The sequence below is a fragment of the Gouania willdenowi genome, chromosome 20 (genome assembly GCF_900634775.1).
Source record: "Gouania willdenowi chromosome 20, fGouWil2.1, whole genome shotgun sequence".
NCBI classification, from domain to species: Eukaryota; Metazoa; Chordata; class Actinopteri; order Blenniiformes; family Gobiesocidae; genus Gouania; species Gouania willdenowi.
The window spans coordinates 13,505,522-13,524,659 of record NC_041063.1 but is presented as its reverse complement, the minus strand read 5'-3'; the positions used below and the strand labels follow the sequence as shown (position 1 = coordinate 13,524,659).

Genomic DNA, 19,138 nt, shown 5'->3' with positions numbered 1-19,138 from the left:
GCAATCTCGACGCTCCAATCATCCCATCAGTCATATTTTTGGATTGTGGAGAAGTCGTAGAAAACCCACACAAGCATGGGGAGAACATGCAAACTCCACACATGAAGAATCCAAGTCTTGACCTCTGGGCTTGAACCCAGGACCATTTTGCTGTGGAGCAGACGTGCTAACCACTAATCCACATTTTTCTCTAATTTGGTGTATTTTTGTTGTGACTTTTATTTTTTTTTTTTTGCAATTTTCATTGTTGTTTTGTGTATTTGTCTGTCGTTCTGTGTATTTATGTTTTGGTTTGTATATTTTCCCTCATTTTGTGTGTTTTTGGAGTTCATTTTGTTGTTTTTTGTGAGTTTTTGAAAAGCCTGCTTTATATCTTTTTTAAAACATTTTTTAACAGACGTGCTAACCCCTAAGCCACACCAATCTGAAGATTGTTAAAGAAAAGATCAGTGTTTTGTTCATTTTTGTTCTTTTTTTTTAATTTGGTGTGTTTTTCTGTTATTTTAGAAGTCATCTTGTGTATTTTTGTTGTGACTTTGTGTTAGTTTGTTTTTTTGGGTGGTTTTTTTTTGTAATTTTCTTTGTTGTTTTGTATATTTGTCTGTCATTCTGTGTATTTATGTTTTGGTTTGTATATTTTCCCTCATTTTGTGGTTTTTGGAGGCCATTTTTCAATTTTTTTGTGATTTTCTTCCAGTTTGTGAATTTTTTAAACACCTGCTTTATTTCTTTTTTTAAACTATTTCTTAACAGACGTCACGCCAATCTGAACATTATTACAGAATTGTTTATTTTTGTTGGTTTTTTTCTCTTATTTGGTGTGTTTTTCTGTTATTTTAGTCGTCGTCTTGTGTATTTTTGTTGTGACTTTGTTTTTGGGGTAACTTTCTTTGCTGTTTTGCACACTTATCTGTCTGTTTTTGGAGTCCATTTTGTGTTTTTCTTTCAGTTTGTGAGTTTTTTTAAATGCCTGCTTTTTAACATTTGTGTGTAAATTCTAATGAAGAAACAAATATAGTGAAACTTGCCTTAAGACCCATTTTTTATGCTGTTTTTATTTCTGTTCAGTTTCTGTTTTATAATCTAGAGAAATATCAGATAAACGGGTAACGGGGGAGCGCAGGCCTCTGCTGAGTTCAAAGTTTTCATCCATGTCTAAACGTTCACAAACACCCCACGTTCTCTTTTCATCTTTTCAAACTGCACGCATAAACACGGCTATTGAAAATGTCAAATCAAACCCAACTTGTTCTGACTTTTACTCTCCGAGAGGTCATGGTCAAGTGTATCTTCAATTACCCCATCCACGCTTCTCAAAATAAGGTGGCATCCATTTATGTGACCTGTTTGACCCCCTGCTTGATGAATGAATCACACTGTCCACTTGAAGTCCTTCAATGAGTGCATGTGCAACGAAAGAAAGGGTTCTACGCACAATGTTTTACCATTCATTTACATTTCCTTGAGTTCAGTGCAGAAGAATACGTGTACGGTTTGCTTCCCATCAAAGCTTCATGCGTTTGGCTCGCCAAATAACGTCAAGACAAGTGTAAAGAAAAGAAATAAATATATAGACATAAACAAGGTAAAAAGCCTTTTGAAAACTGAACTCAAAAGTTTGCTCCGGCTTCCCTGTCCATGACGCCTTTGAAAAGTGAACAGGCTGCTGAAAAGAAAGTGGTAAATAAATAAATAATAATATTAAAAAGCACAGACAACATAAATTATTAACATTAGACTGAAACCCTGATGTTCAAGATGCTTTTTCGTCTTCCCTTCAGCTCTTTCTCTCTCCCCCCGTTATTTCCCCAAACCCTGGATCTATTTGTGAGCGCTGATGGCTGAGGTGTACGACTTGTTTGATATCCTTTTGTTTCCTATTGGTGCCGTTCACACTGTCTTTGCCATGAACAGTGTAATTGTGCAGATGCAGCTCCTGACCCATATCCTGTTTGTTTTTCACGAGCCGTTTGCATTTTGCTACTGATAGAAGTTTGCTTTCTGCCTAAAACAGCACCACAGCTCAAACACCTACAGGATAAATGTCAGGGATGAAGATTTTGATTCATCGCTGCTAAATGTGAATCACATTTGAATGAATTAAGTCAAAATGTTGGCATTTTATTGTGTTGACGAGTTTTCAATGGAAAACGCTTCACTCCAAAAAGAGTGATGAGTTGAATTCTGTCATCGGCACTTTTAGCAGCAAAACTCAACTTTAGTTTTCCTTTCAAAATAAAGCTAAAAAGGTTATTTATTCACTGTTTTTATTGTTTGTTTTTTCCTTTTTTAACACAAACAAAGGTGACATTTTAGTATTATCAGACCAGAAGGAAATAAATAACTTCTCATTTCCTATAATAATTACAATATTTGTTCCAGCAGTGGGAATAAAGATATTAAAAACTATGCCCAGGTTTGCTCAGATCTTCTCTGTATATAGAAATCTTTAAAAATGTATTCACGAACCAAAAAGAAAACGTTGTGTTGAGCTGTCAATCCCAGATCATGCAGAACAGTAGCCCTCCAGGATCAAAGTTCGACAGCACCGTAAAGCAGAAAAGACATGTTTATGATTTCGTCTCCTAGCTGCACAGGTTGGTCAGGTCTCCTTTAGGAGCTCAAAGTAAACTTAAAGTACTCCTTTTCTTTGCATCCATCCATCTAACCACTGCCCCCCCCCCCCAAACTGAATAAAAGTAAAGACTGTCTCTGACTTGTCAGAATAAAACATTCCCACAAACACCTGAAATTGTCCTGAACGGGGAGGCTGGAGAGGAATATAATGGCACGTCAGCGCTCCAAATGGATTATGTTTCAATATCAGCGAGGACGCAGAGAGGCAGAGGTGCACATGTTGGATGCAGATGGTTTTAAATTGCTGCCTTTGTTTCCCATCAGGCATGAAGCATTTACTTTCCTTATCTTTCAGACGACGCACGGTGGGCAGATGTTGTGACTAAATGAACTGTCTGTATATCCCTCAGCCTCTTCTTGTTCTCACTTCCTTCTCTGGGCTGAGATGTTGCTACACTGAGCAGCTCAGGCGTCTCCCACTTTGCTGCTCCGTGCACACCCAGATGCCTCTGGGGCTGCAATTACCAATCCTCACATGCAATCGAGGTTGGCCATGCATATGATCCCTTTTGCTTTCACCGTTGTTCCTTTCTTTAAAGCCTTTTTTTTTTCCTGTGAGGTATTTTCTGTAAGAGGAGTTAATAGCCCAGGTATTTACAGAGACACCTGTCTGGGTTGAGCAGCTGATTGCATTGGCCTATAGTCCATTTAACACTCCAGCAGCACACTTTTTGGATGCATGTCTTTAGCGCGTGACGTCTTCTTTGGACAGGCCTCTTTAGCTAAAGTCTGAAACACTGCTGCTGCACACAAAGAAAAGAAGGCCTGTCATGGTTCTACTCAGCTTCTCAATGCAAACTACCGATTCTGGTTTTTAAGGCTTTTTACGATGGCTTTTCAGCATTTTGTTTGTGAATGTAACGCAAATTATAGAGTGAGCCACAGGAGTGAATACAAACATTGTGACACTTCATTACACTGACAAATAAAGCACACACTGTATACATAAAAAAGGGCTTTAATTTAGACCACACAACAATAAGAATTTTAGCTGTTGTGCAGGAATGATTGAAGCCAGGCAATTTTAGGCAAAACAAGACAGCAGATTTCAAACAAAAAATTCAGTTAAGATAAAAAAAAAAATTTTAAAAAATCAAATACACATATAGCATCTAGACATTTTGAGAATGATTTATTAGCTTCACAAGTAAAAAAAATTATATCTAAAAATGCCATTTCAGCATTGGCTCCAATTGTTGGCATCAGAGCATGTCGGTAAGGCTCTTTTCTGGGAACTCTCTGCCCTTTCCCACAGCTGTGTGGAAAGCTCCCCTTCGCTCTTCCATGAGCTACATGGAAAGGCACAAGCAGAGAGAGCGGTCAGCGGGACAGAAGCACAGCTGGAAGTAGACCTGTTGCAGTGGTTAAAATATAGCGCCATTACTAACTCTAACCAATGAAGCATGGGACATGATGAGCTGGATGATTAACTGAATTAGGCGATGGATGCGGTCAGTTAACAGCTACTGTCGGCTGATGGAGCTGGGTTAGCTTGACTTCCGTGCCTGCCTGAACTAAAGCAATGCTCAATTGTTTTTAGCTAAAATTCCGTGTTTTTCCCTGAAACATCAGCAATAACTCCAAAACTGTCTTTTTTTTTATTACATTAAATATGTAATTAGCAAGAATTTGTAACTATATGTTTACGTCACCATTTACAGTCAAACATTTTGATGCAGTTGGCTTAGTGTTTTTTTTTATAAATCCAACAATTTGGAGATTATCCGAGGCTGGGAGGTATGATTTCCTCAGAAGAAGAAGAAGAAGAAGAAGAAGAAAAAAAACACGCAGTATAATAAAAGGTTTCGGCCCCTAATAAAGCATATACAGCTGAAAAGTTTGCCACAACGTGAAGAATGACTGTCAAAGTTCTTTTTAAAGCCAAACTACATGAACTGTGTCCGTAGAATTTGCTCCGGCACATAAAAAAAAGCATGAAACAAATTTCATCTGCATCTTTTTGCTTCCTATAAGAGTTTCCAGAGTGAATAGATGGACTGAACACCTTAATACAAGTTGGCACAGGATTCACACCATTTTCTGCAATTGTTTGATTGAGATAAAAGTAGCAGATGGAAACTAAGTTTCTCCTTTGTCAGGTAGTTTGAAAGCAGTTTGTGAACAAATCTTTTGCAAAGTGCAACCATTGTGCCCAGTACAGGTCATGGCTGTTTTAAGAGCTGGTAAAAAAGACTCAGCCCTGCCCTCCATCATCCACTCATCCCATGACCTCTCAGTCTATGCACGTGCACATGCACAGGAAGGAGGTAGAAAAGAGAAAAGAGAAGCAGAGGAGTGACATGCTCGAACACATGGCTGCTTTCTTATTAGTGACGCCCTGGGTGGACACTTTGGGCCTTTTTATGGGCCCATGATGGAACCCCTCTTGGTGCATCTGCAGAAAATGGCCGCGGGAAATCACAGATGAGAATCACTCAAAGACAGGGAGTTGTCAACAGGCCCATAATGATAGCTGATGGCCCCAGAACACTCTACCCTCTCGACCCTCTCAACCTCACCTGCCCAAGTTGCTCTATCCTAGAAAACATAATTAGAGCTAAAACAGAGACAGAAGCTTTATCTCTCTGTTTTCTGTAAGCAGTGCTCTTTGTTTTATTCATCTGGGAGTCCTTTTTCTCCCCCTCTCCATCTCTCTTTCACCTCATGGAGAGGAAGAGGAGGTGGAGAGCTCCCTCTGTGAGACACCAAGGTGCTCCCAGTCCATTGTGCTGCTGGCTGTCAGCTTAAATTAGGGAGTACAGGCTCCGTGAGTGTAAAAAAATCAATACTTGATGGAAGATTGCTCCCCGGAAAATCTGTTTTGATTCCAGGATTAATTCTTGACCAAAGGCTTCTGCAAAATGACATGCCATTAGCCTGAAAATGAACACATTCTGAGGTGGAAATTGGATGGAAATGTGTCAGGTGATTGCCCCGGCTGCTTGTTTTGACTCTTAAAGCGAGGGGCAGCTGAAGGTGTGGCTGCTGCTGAATGAGGCCTCCATTTCCACAACAGACAACTCCACTGTGGCCTGCACAGTATTCTCAAGGCCATTGTTGTCCATGCAGCTGCAAATGCACTCCGCCAAGGTGAAATGCATTTACCCATTCTCCAGCCGCTCCTGTGTATCCCATAACGCCCGGTATGAAATGTAAGGAAATCTAAAAAATAAAGCAAGAAGCCCTTATATTTCCTCTAACCCCTCTCGTTGCCCCAGAGTGAGAAAAAGCAAAGCACGGTGCATTATTGATGAGTGAATAATGTGTTTGTCATGACGGATGACATTTTCCTGCTTGAGAACTTCAGCAGGAAGCTTTAAAGATGCAACGGACGGTGATTTGAACAGCTGAGGCGTTCAGGATGCACTTAACATTTGTGAAGACGCTCGCCATTTTTCTGAAAAACACAACAACAAAAAGAAACAACTTTCTACATCATTCTGCCTCAAACTTTTAACATTTGATGGCCTGTATTTCACTTTTTCCATTTTTGACTTCTTTTTTTTAAATTGTTTTCAGATAAAGAAAATTGCTACTTAACTCCTTATGTTCTAACACGTTCTAAATGTCATGTACTTAATTGTTCTTTTTTTTTGGGTTTTAAAGAAGAAACAATCACAATAACATAATTTGATGGGAAAAAAAAGACTTTTACTAAATGCTTTTTTTTTCAAACTCATTCAAATAATTATGAAATATTCTGAGCGATCCACCTAATTTTAAAGATATAAATTGAATATGCAATAACTAATTATTTGTTCTTTATTCCACACGAAATGATTTGTGACATCATCATTATCAAAGTTGCGTGACTTCCTGTAAATACCCACTGAAATAGAATATATGGAGGACAATTCACATAATTCAAAGGCCTAGTTTAATATTTGGATGAATGTTTAGTGTTAACTCTTACAGTTTGTGTCAATTTATTATCTTATTTTATAGTTTTCATGTTGAGTTTTTAGTAAAGGCAATAGTCTGTGCAAGGCATTTTGTGTTTAATACAGAACAATTAAAACACTGTTTAACACATCATTTATGTTTCAAATATAATTGATGAAAACCTTCATATTTATTTTATCATTGTTAGATCACTTAATTTATACAGTAAAGCTCTGTCGCCCCCTGCTGGATATATTTAAAACATCAGCTATTACAATCTAATGTGTCTTGTTTATCAATACTGCCATCTACTGGCTCCTTCAATAAGTAGGAAATATTAATCTGAAATGTCTGATAATGTAATTAATAATCAACATTTAAAGTATTTACTTTTGTATTCCAGCATTACAATAAGGCTGTAATAAGTTGCAGATTATTTAATATTCAAAAATACATTTCAATGTTTTTAACAGGATTATTTTATTTAAATGAAGAAAAAAAGATTAATCGGAAAATATTTTTGATATTATTAGAATTTTGATATATCTATGATGAATAAACTGGTTTTCACCCATTCAAATATTTTGATTCCAAAAGCCTGATTTTGGACTCACCGTAATTGTAGCAAAAGTGTCCTCCTGAGCAAGGTAAGTTATTTAGCAAGTAAGTAATAAAAGTGATTTTTGAAATCATACATAACTGGTAACATGTGGCCCTTGGTCTAGTTTTGTGCGGGCCCCAAAGAAAGGTACATAGTGGCACCAAAAAGACACAAAATGACAGTAGAATACAGAAAAATTAACACAAAAATCACAAAAACACCACAAATTGACTCCAAAAACCAACAAAATGACATAAAAAAGAAAAACAAAAAATACACAGAATGACAAAAATATACAAAACAAAAAAAAAAATACAAAAATGACTCCAAAAAACGAGAGTAACGTATGTAACTACGGTTCTATGAATCCTGGATGACCGCCAGAGGTGGTGCTTAAAGCATTGGATGTTCCATCTCGCGCAAGTCAAGTAATTATATCAACAAAGTCACCTGTGACTCCTGGATGACCCGGAGAGTCTACATCTACCGGTGTCATCAGGTGATCTGTTCCTGTCAAAATCTTCTCGCAAGAACACAAGGATCCTGAGTGACAGGATATTCTGGTGGTCATCCAGGATTCATAGAACCGTAGTTACATACGTAACTCTCTTTCTATTTCATCCTTACTGACCACCAGAGGCAGTGCTTAAAGCACTGGATGACTTATACCAGAAAGGTCACAAAATAATCCTCATCTACTCAAGGCCTGAAGCTGTGGACCGCATGGCCATTGCCATAGGCTGGAGACCAGCAACGTTCACCCTGTAGAAATGTCCAAAGGTGCATGATGAGGACCAGGTAGCTGCAGCACAGATGTCCTGCAGGGGAACGCCTCTCAAGGCAGCCCATGACGCGGCCATGCCTCTAGTAGAATGGCACTTTATGCCCTGAGGCACTGGGATGTTCAGTGCACTATAGGCATACTGAATGACCTCCACTACCCAGTGAGAGAGTCTCTGTTTAGAAAATGCGGTCCCCCTTCTACAGCCTCCATGGCAGACAAAAAGGCAGTCTGTCGTTCGTAGGCTAGCTGTCGCCTTCATGTAAGCCTTAAGCGCCCGCACAGGGCACAACAGTGTTGATGGCTCGCCATTCCCCCCAGAGGAGCCCGGAGGACTAAAGGCAGCCAACTTGATAGGCTGGTTCACATGATGAGGGGGCAACCGCTTGGCAAAAACAAAGGATTTGGCCTGAGACTCACCCCAGAGCCATCAGCCTTCCAGCGAAGACATGCCTGGCTCACTGACAGCGCATGCAGCTCCCCCACACGTTTTGCCGTTGCCACAGGAAGAAGAAAGGCCATCTTGAGAGACAGCCACTTCAAATCAGTGTGTCCCAGCGGCTCAAAGGGCAGCTGGAAAAGGGACTGAAGGACAACTTGCAACCCATAGACCCGACGTGATCTGAGTCCCTGAGTTCCTTTCCAAAACTGCTTGACCAGATAATGTGATCCCATTGTCTGGCCATCCACCTTTGTATGATTGGCCGAGATAGCAGCCACATACACCCTGAGGGTGGAAGTACTCCTGTTTTTGTCAAAAACTGACTGCAGGAAACGCAGTATTGCCACCACTGAACATGTCCCCGGCACCTCATTGTGAGAGTCACACCACTCCACAAATATCCTCCACCTGATAGCGTAACGCGCCCTGGTGGATGGTGCTCGACAGTTTAAAATTGTGTGGGCAACCGCCCCATTGCAGGACGCCAAAAGTGGGTCCACAACTATAGGGGCCACAAGAACAGCCCCCAACGACCCGGACTCGGGTGTCATATGCGGCTGTTGACCTGAGACAGGAGGTCTTTCCTCTCCGGAAGACGCCACAGTGTCCCCCGCAGGAGTTTGAACAACAGCGGGAACCATGGTCTTCCTGGCCAGCATGAGGCAACCAGAAGCAGGCGGAGACCACCCTGCTGGGCCCTGTGAACCATTGCTGGTATGAGGGGGAGTGGAGGAAAGGCATAAAGTAGGCCGTCTGGCCAGTAATGCACCAGGGCGTCCCGTCCGAGGGGGCTGGTCTCTTCTCTCAGACAGAACCAGAGAGGACAGTGAGTCGTAGCCTCTGAGGCAAAGAGGTCCACTGCTGCTCTGCCAAACGTGGTAAGGAGACACTGGGCAGACACCCTGACCACCTTGTGCCGGTGGCGGCTAAGGTCTAAATGCAGGCTGTTCATCCACACCTGAAATGGGCGCAGTGTTAGAAGCCCAAACGGCAGAACAATGAACTGATAAACCTTGACCATGAACATGAGACGAAGGAACGGTCTGTGATGAGGGGCAATGGGAACATGAAAGTAAGCATCTTTCAGATCCACCGTCACCAACCAGTCTCCTGCTGAGACAGTCTGAAGGACATCTGCTACACGCAGCATATAAAAGGGGAGAACTTTGAGAAACCGGTTCAACCTCCTCAAGTCCAGGATCGGGTGAAATCCACCCTCTTTTTTGGGCACAAGAAAATAAGTGGCGTAAAACCTGCTGAGGCAAGCCTCCGGTTCCACTAGCTCGATAGCACCCTTCCCCAGAAGGGTGACTACCTCGTGACCTAGCATGAGGGATTTTACAGAATCTCTGACCACAGTGCGTTTGATCTCACTGAATGTAGGGAGCCGGCGTCGAAACTGTAATGTGTAACCTCTGGATAGCGTGGACACTACCCAAGGGTCTGTGGTCTGCTCTTCCCAGCAGAGGAGCTGCTCTTGGGAAAAGAGTCCGACGACTCACCCCTGAGGTTCAGGTTCCACCCCCCTTGCCTCTTGGGGATCTGGGGGGGTGGCGACTTGGTGCAGAACCCCTTGGCCACTGAACAGATTAACGTGTGGCTGCACGGCATTGCCGATTCCTTGGCACTGTGACCTGCAGGCCCCTGGGCTGCCCAGACGGACGAGCAGTCAGTCGTGGGTATGGGTGATCTGCACCCATTCCTGCAAAATGTCCCTGCCTAGGAGGGGCATGAGGAGCCTGGCGCAAACTGGCAAACTGCTGCCTCCCTTGGCCAACCTGCACGCTACGCTCCAAGGCCTGCAATGCCGCTGGGCCAAAGGTCCGGACCGGCACAACCGGAAGAGAACACAATGTTATGCGACATGGCTCGGATAGAGGGGACTGTGCCAGCCAGACCTGGCGAGGAGTCAGCGTTATCGTCGACATTAGCCTGCCCAGCTCCCTGGTCATAAGTGCGAATGTCTGCAATGAGGCATCGCTGAGGGACTGAGCTGCAGGTTCCACCCCGGAATCCTGCAAGGTACTCGACAAAGCCAGTACCAGGGGTGACAGAAAATTACCTAACCATCCCATTCGGGCAGCAATGTTATAACTGCGAGTCAGAAGATCGTCAGTCAACCAGCACTGAGGCTGGGGGCACGTGCATCCGGTCTCACAGCATCATCTGGGGAAACTATCAGGGCTGCAATGGCAGGCTCAACTGGAGCTAGCTGTTCCAAGCCATAGCTGCCAGAATCATGCATGGCTGCCAGAGCCCTGCCATCGCTTGTATGATGGGAGAGAACCCTCGAGTCAGGCCAGCATCTGTGGAGCTCCGCAATGTACGGGTCAGAGGGAGGCACCACAAAGGCCGAGGTGTTGGGGGCCTGCCTGAAAAAAGCATTTGCAGTTTGGGTAGGGACCGGGGCGTCATACAACCTAAGGCGTGCCAAGGCCGGTTAAGCAAGATGGCCTTAATCTGCGCAAACTCGGTGGTGAGAGCATCCACCTTATTAGCCAGAGCATCAACCTTCCTTGCCTCAGCCAACCTGGAGAGTCGGAGTGCATGAGGCATAAAACTGCAGTTCATGCAGGGATTACCGGACACCCCCTCTCTTAGGTGGTCAATGCCCAGGCAAGCAGGACACTGATCGTGACCATCCACTGCCTGAAAGGGGGGCCATGCAGGAGACACACAAATGGCAGTCCATTCTTCTCCAATTCTTCCTTAATAGTAATTAACACTATTAATTTTACAAATTATTATCATATGAATAATAATTTTACAAATTATTATCATATGAATAATAATTTTACAAATTATTATCATATGAATAATTATATACAAATTATTATCATATGAATAATTATATACAAATTATTATCATATGAATAATTATATACAAATAATAATTATATTAATAATAGTTATATTGATAACCGCCGAGCTGCCCGCACCGGCCTGGAGTGAATCTAACTGTGCTGCCAGTGAATCTAACTGGAGCAACACCCGACAAAATGCAGCGTGAGAGAGCGAGAGAGAGCGTGTGTGCGCAGCGGCGAGGCATCGCAGCACCTCAACATGAACACTCAAAACACCGGCAGCAACTTGCCGGGAGGTCCGTGTTGGCCTCACACCGGCAAATCCACCGGTCAGAGTAACCACAACGATGCTAACAGAGCAGCATAGTAACACAGCAGATTAACCGTAGCCATTTAATCACTGAAAAGAGACAGTGGCGTAGCCGTGGAGCTACCGAGTCTGAACCAGCACACAATCACAAGGCGAAACACCGCCGATGACATCCAGTCTACGGTACTCACCACCTCAGGCAGCCCCTGGTAAACTGGTCACTAAGTCCTAAAAACAGCGAGTCGCAGCTTCTAGCGGACGAGAACACTCGAGGCGCCAACCTTACAGTTACGAAGCTACAAGCTGTAATAGGAAACAACCGACCTGCCATCGTTATCCGCAATCGCGAGAAGATAGAAGAAACAGATCAGCTGATGACACCGGTAGATATAGACTCTCCGGGTCATCCAGGGGTCACAGGTGACTTTGTTGATATAATTACTCGACCTGCGCATGCGCGAGATGGAACGTCCAGTGCTTTAAGCACCGCCTCTTGCGGTCAGTAAGGATGAAATAGAACAAAATTGCACAAAATGACTCTAAAAAAAAAAAAAACAAACAAATAACATTGAAAATACAAAACTATAACCGACATGACACAAAATCAGTCCAAAACATAAAAGATGTCTACTAAATAACAGAAGACAAAAAATAAAAAACACACACAAAATGAGAAAATAATTAAACAAAAAATACACAAAACGACTCCAGAAACATACAAGAAAGGCTGCAAAAATACACACAAAAAAATAATAAGAAAAAATACAAAATGACAAAAACACACAACATCTTTTGATGTTTTCTGTGATAATGTTCAGACTGGTCATTATTCTATTGGCGACCGATTGAAACGTTATAATGTGGCTCTCGGATGAGACGTGCATCTTTGTGGCCCCTAGTGATCAATATTACCCATCTGTCACACACATAACTAATAATAATAATAATAATAATAATAATAATAATAATAATAATAATAATAGCATTATATCTCTGTTTTCTTTTGGGGGGTTTTCCAACACAAAAAATCAATCTTAATAGCTTTTTAATTTCAAAAGTAGAAACATAATTGGAGAAGTTATTTTATTTTGTAGTCCTAGTTTTTCCGGTGATAGTTCTTCATCCGTCGCGGGGTGATGACGCATGGCTTGTCTCTCCATTGCTAAAGCTGGTCCGCTGAGTTTGTCTCTTTTCTGAGAGTTTTACATGTTTCATCCATCGTAGACTCACTATAAACTGATAATAATGTCATGGCTGAACGCTTCGGTCCTCAGTAGTGATGATGTGTTCGATGAGACCGCGGATGAGCTCAGTTTGATGGATAAAGAATGGACGAACAACATGAAGAAACGCGTGCTGGTAAAGTCAGACTAACTGTGGTCACATTTTATTATTATTATTATTATTATTATTTCGTGACAGTCACTGTGGACGCTCACAGGACGGCTATGTGGACGGAGCAGATGCCGGGGAGGACGCTTCACTACAGGAAGGTTTTAACCAGGGTTTCATAGAAGGAGCTGCTAGAACTGCTGCTGTCGGGACACTTAAAGGAACTGTTTGGTAAGACTGTCTTCATTTAGTCATTGTCACTTTACTAAAGTGCAACTAAGTTTGAATTTCAACAAGTTCATTGTGTTTTCTTTTTTTTAATAATATGTTAAGGTTTCATTTATTCAGGCCAATTTGTTTTCAGGAAGTTCCCTGAAAAATGTATCTATTAACTAAGTTTTAGTCCATTTTTTTTTTTTCTTAAGAATTAGTTTTTGATCATGTTTGAGCTCAGATTTATTATTATTATTATTATTATTATTATTATTATTTTATTTATTTTTTTTTAACTGCATTTTAGTTGAGCTAGCTTTATACTTCACAAAGTGAAAGTGTGTTGCGTTAATTAAAATTGTTTTAAATATTTTTTTTTTTTTTTTAAATTGGATTTTGACCCCATTTAGACTCCAGGCGACCCCACATGATATCCTGACCCCAAGGTTGAAAATTTGATTTCAAGTATTTGATTTAGTAACTCCTGAATGAATTTATTACTTTTTTTTTAAATTATTATTTCCTGTCATCTTACATCTGGGGTGGGACTAAGACTGACACTTTATTTGTTTATGTTCTTCTCTCTCTCTAAGTACCCCATGTAGTGCCATTGCGTACCGCTAGGAGTACACGTACCCGCGTTTGAGAAAACCCTACTCTAAAGGGCCGGATTCGACCATCAAGCCTCGAGTTTGACACGTGTTGCAAAGAACAGCTTTGATCAGAAAAAAGTATTTAAATACAACTAAAGGCTTTAATAATGGTCAGTTATGTTACGTCAAACTATAAACTTGTCCGTCCTCGTTTGTTGTGGACCCTACTTTGTTTTGTTCACTAATGATGTTACAATATGTTAAACTCAGTAAAAATCCTTCCAGATTCTGCACCTATACATCCATCATGTGCCTCACTCACCTCTCACAGTTTTGTTTGTTCTATTGTGTGTGACACTGCTCTCTCTCTCTCTGTGTGTGTGTGTGTGTCAGTGCTATACAGAGCTGGTATCAGATCCAGCACCCAGGAACCCCTGTCCCTGCCTCAGTGACAGAGCTCCTGCAGCTCATTACGCAGCATGAGCACCAGGTCCTGGACAGCATCAACAAGGATTTGGAGAATCCTCCTCAAACTGTGAGTGACATTTCTGAGAGCATGGAGGACTTGGAGGTGAAAGGATGCAGTGAGTCGGACTGCTGCAAGAGAGCAGAAAACATGGACATGGATTCTCCTTCCCAGCCACACACAAACTGCCCAGAGTCCGTAAAGACCACGTTCAGCCTGAGCCAAAGTCTAAACCATCTGGTGCAGCGCTGCATGGACATAGTGACAGAGTTGGGACTGCCACATGAAATAAAGGATGACCTTGAGAAGCTTAAAACCCAATAAAACATTATGACAATAAATTTTTATGTGTTGCACAATACAATTCATAATTTTGTAAAGGAATTGAATATTTTATATTTTTGGTTGATTTAAGAAGATATTTTGTAAATAAACACACATTGCTAACCATCTTCAAAGACTTGAATTCCTTCCTAATGGTGTTTACATGTTAGATTAAATTATTCAGATCCTCAAAATGTTGTATTATTTACATGTTAAACAATAATTGGAAGCAGTAAGTTTTATTTTTTAGCCATATAATGTTTGCAATGCTAAAATTAACTTGTGCAAACTCGACTGTGTTTACAGAAGTTTAAACCTTTCAGTTAGTTTAATGAATTATTGATCCTTTCATTGATACTAGTCTTCATGGTTTAATTTTTGATCACTTTTGTACTTTCCGTACTTCACCCTACAAATAACCTGACCTCTTATTTTATTTTAAAGAAAGTTAATCTTTCAACATTCAGCAACAGTTGTTTCAAAAGTATTATCTTATATGTCGTTGTGAGAAAAGTAGTTTCAGAATCATGTTTTTTTAACCATGCGTGCATCAACATCCCTCAAATGCTAACAATATAATAATAATATAATGCTTTAAAAGGAAAATGAAAAGTTGGATTTTAGTTAATGTGAAGGAAAAATCTGGAAATCCCATCTATTAATTAAACAAAACTGTATAATAGTTAAGATATTCAACAAAAAATAATTATGTTAAAAAGAAAATCTTTTTTTTTTTTTTTTTAAATCATGGGAATGCACAAGAATGGCCTTGCTGAGCCTAGTTAAGCAAGAAATTTTTTTTTTTTTTTTTCTGCACTCAAAGAATTATTACTTTCCTAAAATATATGACTGCCCATTTTATGTACATAATGAAAAATATTCAAAACAATGCATTAAATGAAAAAACTAAATAAAAAAACTTTTGTTGAAGATTTGTAACGATGGGGGGGGGGGGGGGTCATTCTTCAAAGGGGGCAAAACAGAAAAGCTTTTGGAACCACTAAGTTTTACGATCAGACATAAATAAAGAAAGAAAGAAAAAACATGAACGCTCAATACAGTACTAAAGCATGGCAGTGGTCCCTTAAGAAAACACATAAAAATGTAATTTACTGCCACTTGGTTACAATAAAACAAAATCAATTAACACACATACACCAACTTAACAATGTTTTTGGATTTGATTGTGGGAGGAAGCCAATGTAAGCATGGGGAGAACATGCAAACTCTGCACAGAAAGGACACAAGTGTTTATGCCAGTGCTTGAAGACTGTGTTACTATGTGGTGGCTGTAAAAAACCCCTATTTTATTGACATTAAACATATTTTTAAACAATAGTTAATATGATGGATTTCTTATTGGTCTTTTTTATTTACATGTACTAAAGGAAGCTGCTCGTAGTTTGTCCTGTGAAACATGGCTGCCGCGCGCTACCGTTTCTCGCGAAATCACGTCTAATCTCGCGTGTTTCTGTTACGCGGGACGCAACGTCATCATTGAGCGACTGTTGTTTGAATGTTGTGGCCGCAGCCGTGCGACACTGCGATGGAGAACCAACCTGATACCATAACCCACTCCTTGTTGACACTATTGGTCTTTTGGGTTCATTTACAGAATAATCAGCGCTCCCAGATGTCCAGGTTTATTGAGTGCGCGAGGCGGAGATTTGCAGTTAATCGCGCTGCACGTGTACAAAGGTTTTTACGAAGGCAGCAGGAAACACGGAGAGCCTTCGAAGCTCTAATGGCTAACTACAATTCACCTCCAGCCAAAAGGTAAGAACATTACTGCAACTAGAACCTTTCTAAACAATCTAGGAGGGACTCATTTTACATGATATTCACCAATGTGTGTTAGTAATTAAGTATATCACTTTTTTTTTTTTTTTTTTTTTTTACATTGGATACATGTTAAAGTTACTTCACTAAACGCGTTTCTTTCCTAAATATGTGTCTGATTATGCTATGAATTAATTGCATGGGCAACTGGCGGTCCGGGAGCCACATGCCGCCCTCAGTCTAATTTTGTGCGGCCCTCATTAAAAATACACAAAAATGTCTCTTAAAACCCACATTCACTTCAACAACACCCACTGTGACACTAAATTATTCCAAACCACAACAAAAATACAAAGAATGACAGAAGAATCGATCAAATAAATCAAAACTTGATTTATAGAGCGCTTTTCATACAAAATTATTTCGCTCAATGTGCTTTTCAAGGTTAAAAAAATTGATGAACGAGGGCCAAGATGACCACAAAGATAAAACAAACACAAAAAATAGGAGTAAATCTCCAAAATACACTCCAATGCCTCTAAAAACACATATGATTTAATTGTTTTTAAATAGAAAAATGTACAAAACGACAACAAAAGTACACGTGTTTTATTTCCTGTGATCTTCAGATTGGTTATTATGCCGACATTTATGTTGATGATATGGCCCTTGGATCAGATTCAGATAATCACATTAATGTTGCCCCTAATGTGTTAAATGTTGCCCATGTTTGGATGATACATATCTTAACCTGTTTATGTATCTATTCCTCAAGATGCTATATGCTAGTTAGTTAGCATCCAATAAATAACCAGTAACTTAAGAGCTGATCAAAGTGTTCTAAAGAAGATGAAAAGGGTAGATAACAGTTTCCAACAAGTGTAAATTGGACTTTAGCTGCAGCCTATTTGTTTTATTAATCTGAAAATGTTTCCATAAGTTTGCATCATTGTTACGTTAATGAATCTGTCTCCTCCCTTTGCTGCAGGACTGTCTGGATTCAGCACAGAAGTAGTATGTGGTGGGAGCACGTCACCACCAATTGGACCGATTATGAGTTTCAGTTGAATTTCAGAATGAGAAAAACCACATTCCGTCAGTTGTGTGACATCCTAAAACCACACCTTTCTAGACAGTTAACCACATTTAGGAAACCATTACCTGTGGAGCAACGCGTGGCAATATGTATCTGGAGACTGGCCACGAATATGGAGTACCGGACAATTTCCCATTTATTTGGAATCGGCCAGTCCACTGCCGTGACAATTACAAACCACGTTGCTTCAGTCATTGTTGATCAGATGCTGCCCCGGTACATCAAAAAGCCCTCAGAAGATGAGTTCAAAGTCATCATACAGGAGTTCAGAGACCAGTGGGGTTTCCCACAATGTGGAGGGGCTATTGACGCAACTCATATTGGGATTCTAACCCCACCTGGCTGTCCATCAGACTACAAAAACCGCGAAGGTTTTTACTCGGTGTTCCTGCAAGTTGTGGTCGACCATCGTCTTCGTTTCTGGGACATCAATGTGGGTTCGCCTGGCAAAATCCACGATGCCTGCGTTTTTACCAACTCCTCTTTGTATAAAAGAGGTCAAAGTGGTACACTGTTCCCTAAAGTCACAGAGAGATTTGCTGGTGTAAAGGTGCCAGTGGTTTTACTGGGAGATGCAGCATATCCACTTCTACCATGGCTTATGAAGCCGTACCATGAGAACCCAAACATGGCCCCCGCACAGCTTACTTTCAACAACAACCTGGGCAGGGCTCGGATGATGGTGGACAGGGCGATAGGGCGTCTCAAAGGAAGGTGGAGGTGTCTGTTGAAGAGATGTGACTGCAAAATAAACAACCTCAACACAGTGATTTCAGCCTGTTGCGTGCTGCACAATTTCTGCGAGGACAACCGAGAGGACTACGATGGCACAGATGTGCAACAGGCTGATGTGCAGGCGAACGCTAATATCTGCAAGGATTCTACAGAAGCTTCACGCGCCATTAGAGACGCTGTGTGTGCATATTTTGCAAGTGGTAGCGCTAGCTTGTGATCTGAAAAACTGCATTATATTCTGTAATGGGGTGTTGAAAAAAACGATTCGGCGATATATTGCGATATTACGTTGCGCGATTCTCTGATCAATTCTAAATGCATCCATATCTGTTTGTTTTTTTATTTAAATTTAATTTTTTTTACCTTTATCTAACCAGGAAAGTCTTTTCCACTGCAGGAGACATAACTGCACACAGAAGTGCTCTGAAACCTGGACATGTTGACCAGCTTGTGTTTTTTTCAATAAAATCTAAAAAGAAAGTACTAACTTTTTGCATTTATTTGTTGTTCTAGGCATATACCTCAGTTAACTTGCACTAAAGTCAAAGTTGGTTTAAAAGCCACAGGCAGATTGTATGTTATTTTTTTATTTTACATTATTGGCACATGGCATGTTAAAGCCAATGTATTGAGTGTAAAATATATTTCATATGTAATGTTCTCATGAAGGTGTACACATTTACAGATTAGTTGTTTTTTAAGTCATATGTATTAAATTTTTTTGCAATAATCGCCTTATACTTTAATATCGGAATATATCGTATCGTGATACAAATTGTATCGCCAGATGCCAGGCAATACACACCCCTATTCTGTAAATATATAGTGGATGTAGGCAATAAAGGGTAGTGTGACTCTGACCATGTTGGGTACTGAAGTATTTATCAACTTCAGGTTTTGCAAAATGTGTTTTGTCTTTTCAAATGGTTTCATCTTGAACATTAAACTATTCCCTTAAATGAGTAGATTCAACAAAAAAGGATAACAAGAACCTTTTAATAAACAAACACAGAGGGGCGGATTCACTAAGATCTTAAATAAAGGGGGGTAAACCAGGTGTGTCCCTAAATCTTTTGGTGGCACTGTTTCCTCACCTGCTTTAGGGAATTCACTAACATTGCGGCACTAATAGCTGCACGTATA

The 19,138-nt window shown here is 40.6% G+C and overlaps 2 protein-coding genes across 2 annotated transcripts; both read left to right on the top strand.

The window, feature by feature from the left end:
- The first annotated feature begins 12,590 nt into the window (after window positions 1-12,590).
- On the top strand, window positions 12,591-14,513 carry otulina (OTU deubiquitinase with linear linkage specificity a). The gene is made up of 3 exons (XM_028434664.1): window positions 12,591-12,816; window positions 12,899-13,020; window positions 13,989-14,513. The coding sequence occupies exons 1-3, from the start codon at window positions 12,703-12,705 to the stop codon at window positions 14,383-14,385; spliced, it is 633 nt and encodes a 210-aa protein (XP_028290465.1). The 5' UTR covers window positions 12,591-12,702; the 3' UTR covers window positions 14,386-14,513.
- Window positions 14,514-15,897: 1,384 nt separating this feature from the next.
- Window positions 15,898-18,503, top strand: LOC114454344 (protein ALP1-like). The gene is made up of 2 exons (XM_028434739.1): window positions 15,898-16,161; window positions 17,153-18,503. Exons 1-2 carry the CDS (start codon window positions 15,902-15,904, stop codon window positions 18,210-18,212), a joined length of 1,320 nt encoding a protein of 439 aa, XP_028290540.1. The 5' UTR covers window positions 15,898-15,901; the 3' UTR covers window positions 18,213-18,503.
- The last annotated feature ends 635 nt before the right edge of the window (window positions 18,504-19,138 follow it).

Excerpts from the sequence above, each read along its gene's own strand:
- otulina (XM_028434664.1), top strand. The coding sequence starts at position 12,703 with ATGTCATGGCTGAACGCTTCGGTCCTCAGTAGTGATGATGTGTTCGAT. Across the intron at positions 12,817-12,898 it reads ACATGAAGAAACGCGTGCTG|GACGGCTATGTGGACGGAGC; the intron begins GTAAAGTCAGAC and ends GGACGCTCACAG. Across the intron at positions 13,021-13,988 it reads ACACTTAAAGGAACTGTTTG|TGCTATACAGAGCTGGTATC; the intron begins GTAAGACTGTCT and ends TGTGTGTGTCAG.
- LOC114454344 (XM_028434739.1), top strand. The coding sequence starts at position 15,902 with ATGTTGTGGCCGCAGCCGTGCGACACTGCGATGGAGAACCAACCTGAT. Across the intron at positions 16,162-17,152 it reads AATTCACCTCCAGCCAAAAG|GACTGTCTGGATTCAGCACA; the intron begins GTAAGAACATTA and ends CCTTTGCTGCAG.